This window comes from Cibotium barometz, chromosome 44, assembly GCF_041138505.1.
Source record: "Cibotium barometz isolate CiBa-2024 chromosome 44, ASM4113850v1, whole genome shotgun sequence".
Lineage (NCBI taxonomy): Eukaryota > Viridiplantae > Streptophyta > Polypodiopsida > Cyatheales > Cibotiaceae > Cibotium > Cibotium barometz.
In genome coordinates this window covers 12,564,252-12,571,700 of record NC_141089.1, presented here as the reverse complement: position 1 = coordinate 12,571,700, position 7,449 = coordinate 12,564,252, and the positions used below count along the sequence as shown (strand labels likewise).

Below are 7,449 nucleotides of genomic sequence, written 5' to 3'. Positions count from 1 at the left end.
AAGCAAGGCAACACGCACGGCGACAGCGCATAAAACCAAACAGTGTATCTCTCTCTCTCTCTCTATACACATATATATATATATATATATATATAGATATGCAAGCAAAAAGCAAGGCAACACGCACGGCGACAGCGCATAAAACCAAACAGTGTATCTATATATATATATATAGATATAGATAGATATGCAAGCAAAAAGCAAGTCTTTCCACACGTACATACAGGGGGTTGGTCTCAGAGGCTCCTCAGAGAGCATGGCGGCTTTGCTGCGCACGAGGAGGTTCTGTGATGTCGCCTCTAGGTCAAGGTGGTTCCTCAGCAGCAGCAGCAGGCCCCAGGCTTTTGTGGTAGTGAAGGGGGCACCTTCTCTTGCTTGCCGCCATCAAAGCACCACAACAGCCGCCTTCTACAACAGGGAGTTGGAGATGCGACAACTGAACGCGGTAGCTCAACACGGTAAACTTCTGCTCTTGACAGGTCCTGAAGATGCAGGGAAGAGTGCACTCTTGTCACAGTTCATACACTTGCAGCAAACGCGTCAAATTCCTGGTTGCCCGCCCATCTTGATAGATATGCGGGGTGGGACGTTTCACAACACAGCAGCCTTCTGCAAAGCTCTCAAGGCACAGTCAGGCGTGGTGGCGGCCTCGATCCTAGACTCTCTTCAGCGGCTATCTACAGCTGGGGACGACATGGTTGATGCAGTAAAGATGGATATTGCAGGGTTTCAAACAAGGATGATGCAGCAGCAGACTGATGACTTGAATGGCCTTTTGGATGCCTTGTATTCCTTGCTATCCACTTACAAGACCTTCCTTCACGGTCATGCAGCAGGGTTTCCTTCCCTAATCATCGATGAGGCTAACTGCCTGCATGGGTGGTCTCGTGATCCAGCAGACCTCGAAGGTCTTCGGACATTGCAGAGGTTTTTCATCAAGATCACTAAGCAGGATAAGATTGCCAATGTCATACTGGCCACCTCCGAAGACCTCTTCAGCTTCTATCTTGACTCACATCTGGGTGCTGCTAGATACGCCACCGCTGTTGTTGGTGACCTCCCCAGGGAGGAGGCGTTTGAGTTCTTCCAAAGAGCCCTTGAGAAAGAGGGTGAGGCCTGTGTCCCCAGTGCTATGTGGGATGACATCTTTGATGTGCTTGGAGGGCGCATTTTGCTGTTACAGCAATTGGCAGAGGAGTCGTCAAGCTTTGATGATCCCTTGGCCTCGCATTGGGGTGAACTAAAGCTAGAGTTCTTGTCCCGAGCACTTCTGCAGGCTAAGAGGGGCTTTCATCCCTCCTCCTTTGCTCCTAAGTGGTGGGGGACGCTTCCTCCTGCATCTTCTTCTTCTGCATATAATGATGTGAGCGAGGGGATGTTGAAGGATTCAAGCCCACCAGCTTGGACAGAGCACGATTGGGCGAATATGGTGAGGACGATGAGTGAGGCGCCGCATGGCGTTGTTGCACTGGATGATCTGGATGCACAAATCCCTCGCAAGGCCGTCTTCAGTATGGTGCAGCACAATCTGATACATTATCGAAGGGAGCCTTGTTTGCGGTGGGCTCGGGACTTGGCCGACTACACAGGAGCTTACCCCATTGTCATGCCCAAATCTCGACCCCACTACAAGGCCTTCTGCCAGTTGGCAGCAGCAGCAGCAGCAGAGAGGCCTTGATCATCATCTTTGTTTTCCCTATGCCTTGTCATACATGTAAGTGTCCCTTTTTGCTTGAATTCTATTTACATGTCCCTTTTTGCGTGAATTCTAGCAAGATTCACAAACGTTGCAACACTTCCGTGTTCTGACTTCTCTGTGTCTTAATCTTGATAAAGATCTTATAAACTTTGCACAAAAATTGAGAAGATTAGTAGCAGAGAGTAGGGATTAGATGCTTACAACTGTTTCCAGCAATCTGCACATAAATCTTTGTAAAATAAACTGATTTCTGCACAATCTTCAATACTCAACACTGTTCCACACAAAATCTTTGGAAAACTGTGCACAACCACCTTTGAAAACTGTGAACAGCTCCAAAAACTCTGCACAATAACCAAAATCTTTGCACGACACCTTGGAAAACTCTGCATAGTAATCTGAAGTTTTTGCACAGTAATCTGACCAAATCTTGTACAGCAATCTGAAATTTCTGCTCACTTCTTGAAACTGCACCAAGATTCTGTACAGCAACCTTCTCCCTTCCTTCTCCTTGCAAGATTACTTCGAGAACTAAAACATTTGGCAATCTAGGGTTTCCATCTTGAAAAATAAGGGCTCTAAGGATCAATCTCTGAAAAAGTATGCTCTCTAAGCAAGAAATCACTTAATACTAGTTATTGAAATTTTTGTAAACCCAAATTTTAAAAATCAAGAAATCAAGATAAAAAACTTGAAGAAAACAGGCAATAAAGTGGATTAGGGTTCAAAAACTACAAGGCCTTCTGCCACTTGCAGAGCAAAGAGCCGTCGTTGATCATCATCTTTGTTTTCCCTATGCCGCGTGATACTATGTCTAGTGTTAAAGGTGCCCGTGATACAGTTTTGGCTAAGATAGTTTTTTGTGGTAGTACCCCTCTCATGGCTCATCCACTTCATAAGGGGATTACGTTGCCAAGATAGTTTTTTATGGTAGCACCCTCTCATAGCTCATCCACTTTATTAGGAGATTACGTTACCTTTACTCTTACTCTCAAATATACGATAGGGCATGTGCCACTGTGTATACTCATTCCATCTTATGTGAGATCTATTCGTATTTTGCCTTATATGCAACATTGTTATTTCTGTTCCTTCTCCGTCCCTGTGATGGCCTAATGCGTGTGTGCGTGTGTGAGAAAGATTTTGTGTGGCTGAAGTACATTTGATCTATAGCTTGTGTGTGGAGGGTTTGGCTTCTAAGGTTGGAGTAGTCCATAGGTTTTTTAGGCTCACAAGTTGTTTTAATTGCCTATCGCCTTCATAACTATGATTTAGTTCATGAAATGTGTTGCATATGCCTATATGGACCCAAAAAGAGAAAAAAAAAGGGGGGGGATGGAAGGGGGGGAGGAAGACTGCCAAGAAGGGCGCAAAAAATGGTCCTACATCATTGTTGCAAGACCATTTTTTGCCCTTCTTGTAGCCCTCGCCTTTGCTTCTTTTGGGCTCATACTGTTATGAGGATGAATTCATGGAATATTTTATATATTCCCATGCTGTGTATTTATGGATTCCTAAAAGATTTCATGGAATATTCTATTATCAAGTTTTTATGTTATGAATTCTTCTAGATGGGTTTAGATTGGGACAGCTTTCTAAATCCGAGTAATCGTAACTTGCTTTACATGTAAGTGGATGAGTTTATACATGTATGGGAGTATTGGTTGCATCGTCTTATTGATATGAAGTTTCATAGGGATGTTTATTTTTAATCAATTAATTTATTAATTGATTGTCTTAGTTAATGCAAGTGTAGATTATTGGACTAGATAATGGAGGCAAGCTGGTGTTGGTCAGGAATATCTTGAGATGATTAATTTTGAATGTCGACGAATAATATTTGATTTTGTGTGACAACAAGCATCATTAATTTATTTAGACACTATTCATATTTATTAGCAATGTGTATATGTTAATTGTTGGGACATGTCAAAGCTCTCACTATAACACGTCACGGGCATAGTAGTGTTTCCTAGTAGTGTTTCCTAGTAGTGTTTATTTTGTCGGGATTTCAGGGATTCCAGTCACTGTCCTGCGCAACGAAATATCACTGCTGAGCAGCGCTTATAGCAATGAAATTTCATCGCGAGAGGCAGCGATTATAGCAGCAAAATTTCACTACTATACTGTAAATTCGCTCTTAAGCAGCGAAAATAGTAGCGAAATTGCACTGTTATTTTCGTTGCATAAAATTTCAGAGAGTTATTGGATGCTGACTTTAAGTTATACATGTCACATACACATAGAAAATGACTATAATTTTAAAAAAACATCCATTAGAACCCTTGGAGCCATGTTTCGAGCCAAAAAAAAAAAGAGAGTTAAAAACTTTTGAGAAGGGAAACAATGTCAAGATCATGAATCTATCCCATCTTATAATAAATCCATATGTGTTGCTTCATCAATGTCTATATCTAATGGAAGCTTAATGAAAAGATGGGGTTCCATATCAACATCACTATCATTATCTAATGAAGCATTGTCATAATTACTTTACAGGTAACTCATCACTATCATTATCTAATGAAGCATTGTCCTAATTACTTTATAGGTAACTCATCATCTTCTTCAAATTGATGTTTCTCATGCTCTTGATCGGGGCCCCCTCCAAAATGTTTTCATCGTCTTCTTTCAATGAGCCGATTTGAGGTAGTACTTGCACCTCATCTAGAGATTCGATTTCCACATCTTGATCTTGAAAGATATGCTTTGAATGAGGGAAAATTTGTATAACATACCACCACTTTGGATCAATTCGATCACCGTGAAACACAACCTAATATCACAAAGCAAAGGAGTTACACTTTTATTATACTACATCAAGATTTATTTGGGATTGGTTGGATTACTAACCTGTTGATAGTGTTGAGGTAGAACGAAAGTATCTTTCTCATCATTCCAAAACTTGGTGGAATCAATTTGAAAGAAGCCATTTGGATGTTTCTTCACAGGTGCTTGAGCACCTTTAGATAGTGTTGAGGTAGAACGAAAGTATCTTTCTCATCATTCCAAAACTTGGTGGAATCAATTTGAAAGAAGCCATTTGGATGTTTCTTCACAGGTGCTTGAGCACCTTTAGATATCACCTTGAACCATTTGACATCAAAGATGAATAGACTAAATGCTCTAAATCCAACCTCGAGAATATCTTGAATAGTTCCACAATACTCAAGATTGTCCTCTCTATGACATTGGTATCATGTCTACTAGCTCGACTTCCTTACTCAAAAGTTGCCATCACACCACAATCAAATGTGTTTCTTTAAGAATCCACATGCTTCGTGTGAAAGTGCCTTCCCTCTGACCATATTGCATTATATAGTTTGTACTAACATCCAACAAAAGCATGACATTTAGTATAGTGCATTAAACAAGGTATAGACATAAGACAGAGATAAAAAAAGTACTTAAGGGTCACATTCTCTTGCATACTCATGCTCTTCTCTTGTGATCATCTCTCCATTTTGTGATGCCATCGATATTTCCATACGAAGCCATTCTATATATTGATAACATTTGGTAGAGGTTCCAAGCTGGGCAGGAATGACAAGCGTCTATTTTCTCTTCTGAAAGCTCTTGTCTCATCCTTGTATCTCCCAATCCACTTCTCCATGATGGCGCTATTTATAATACATAATGTATTCATTTTGTGGCGTAATGCTTCATCCAGTCTTTGTTGCCTTCTTTTTTCCTGACACATTAGTGATTAGTCGGTCATCCTCCTCATTGCTCCACAATCGTGTTATGGAAGGATCTATGCGAGATAGATGTTTTGAGATATACACAAGAGACTCTTGCATCAACCATCCCTCTACCATGCTTGCTTCTGGCCTTTCTCTTTATCTCACAAAGCTCTTTAAGGTTTTCATGAACCTTTCAAGGAAAAACATCCAACGAACATGAACAACACCACACAACGCCACTTCCTTAACCAAATGCACCACAAGATGCAATCGGCTAGTGAGAATTGTTCTAGATAAGTTATCCTCGATCATACACACTGCCTCAATAGCATTGATAATATGAACCATCTCAATGGATGTAGGATCTATCTCCTTTAAGGATATGTACCTACATACATATTAATCATGTGTACTATTTACCAATACATAACTTGTGAGCACATTAGAATACCAAATATGTAATATAACTTAGCTAGTGAATTGAAGAGAAGATTCATACCTCACAAAGCTTCCCATTTTGTAAATAGCTTCTCTCACCTTCTTGTCTCCACAACTAGCTATAGTAATTGCAAGAATAAACTATGCATAGAAAAAAATGGAAGTTAGTATATGAGCCTACAAATTATGTACCATAAAGAGAAAATGAATAATTGAATATTTATATACCTGTAATATCTTGTGACAATCATGTGTCTTGAGGCCATATAATTGTATCTCTCCTTTCTTTTTGGTCTTTGTGAATGAACCCTTCCATGAATTCATTACTCCCGTTGGTGTACGAAAAGAGACAATCACACTTTTCACCTTGAGAAATTATAGAAAAAGATCAAAATTCACCCTTCACCTTACAAATTGTTTGATTCTTTCATCACGGTAGAGGCCCCCAACCAATCAATTGGTTTGGTATGTTGATGGAGCCACCAATGGAGATTGAAGAAAGAGGGAAGCTCCAATTTCTTCAATTTGGAAAGAATTTTAGCGTAATTAAGAGGGCACTCACACGAGCAGTTAAAGCCAAATGGTGCTCCTTTAAAGTGTGCAACTAACATGGTGGAATTTTTCAGGGCCGGAGAAAGGCAATTTCATATTGGGTGTGTAAGTGGTGTGACTAGTTTTAAGTTTGCATGAATATCTAGCTAGGGGGCCTAAGAACTCTTTTCCCTGGTACCCGAGACAAAACCTAACCAAATTCTTAATTGGATCCCATCACTAGAGTGGTTGGGCAGTTGGCTAACCCACGGGAGTAGATGGGGTTAGGTTGGACTGATGGATCCCTAAATTGAGACTCAATTCTGTTATGGTACGATAGATAAAGTAAATCCCGGACAAAAATTGTTCTACAGAAAAGAATCAACGGCTGTGCCTCTCAATGAGGAAAAAAGCGTTGGTCTCTATGATCCAAGTGTAATCTTTTCCTGATCTGACTATGGGACTTATGGGTTTAGTCAGATCAGTTCAGTTAGTTAAGGCTTTTGACTACATTAGAGAAAAATTATCCTGGAGGAATCGCCTATGCTTTCCGGGCAAGGGAAGTTTTTTCGGGTTTGGTTTTAGAAGAACCGATGGATTAGTCTCTTGTCCGGATATCCGTGGGCGAGGCCCCGAGTGAGGGGCCCTGCCCCGTGCAAGAAGTGCTACTTCCGCTGCTAGCACCCCTGAATTCATTGCGTGGTGGGGACAGGGATCTTTCAAAGTGCATCCCATGCCTGTTTTGAAGTCTTACATATAAGGAATAATGCTTCGCTTCACAGAAAGTGTAAGCAATGCATGTGCCTGTGCATCTCTTTCATCCCATCTCGTTTGAGGACACTGTAGATGCTACTGCTGCATACCAAATCTTTGCCGCTACACATCCCAAATACCCAAAATCAAGAAGAATCAATCCAAAATGATGCCTCTCCATAACGTCTGCAAAAACCTTGCAGTGCCCAAAACGCGCCCCCGAATCACGTTGCAGACCCCGAAAACTCTGTATACAACACACTACAGTATACACCTTCTCCTAAGAGGGTATCTCAATTAGAGACAGAAAAATAGGGTCGTGAGGAGGGAGGCAGACTACTAGAT

The 7,449-nt window shown here is 41.1% G+C and overlaps 1 protein-coding gene across 1 annotated transcript; it reads left to right on the top strand.

Annotated features, from left to right (window-relative positions):
* Positions 1–210: 210 nt before the first annotated feature.
* On the top strand, positions 211–1,744 carry LOC147612974 (uncharacterized). The gene has a single exon (XM_086782014.1). It carries the CDS (start codon positions 257–259, stop codon positions 1,676–1,678), a length of 1,422 nt encoding a protein of 473 aa, XP_086638140.1. The 5' UTR covers positions 211–256; the 3' UTR covers positions 1,679–1,744.
* Positions 1,745–7,449: the final 5,705 nt, after the last annotated feature.

Bases quoted from the DNA above. Each gene is read 5' to 3' on its own strand.
- LOC147612974 (XM_086782014.1), top strand. From the start codon at position 257: ATGGCGGCTTTGCTGCGCACGAGGAGGTTCTGTGATGTCGCCTCTAGG.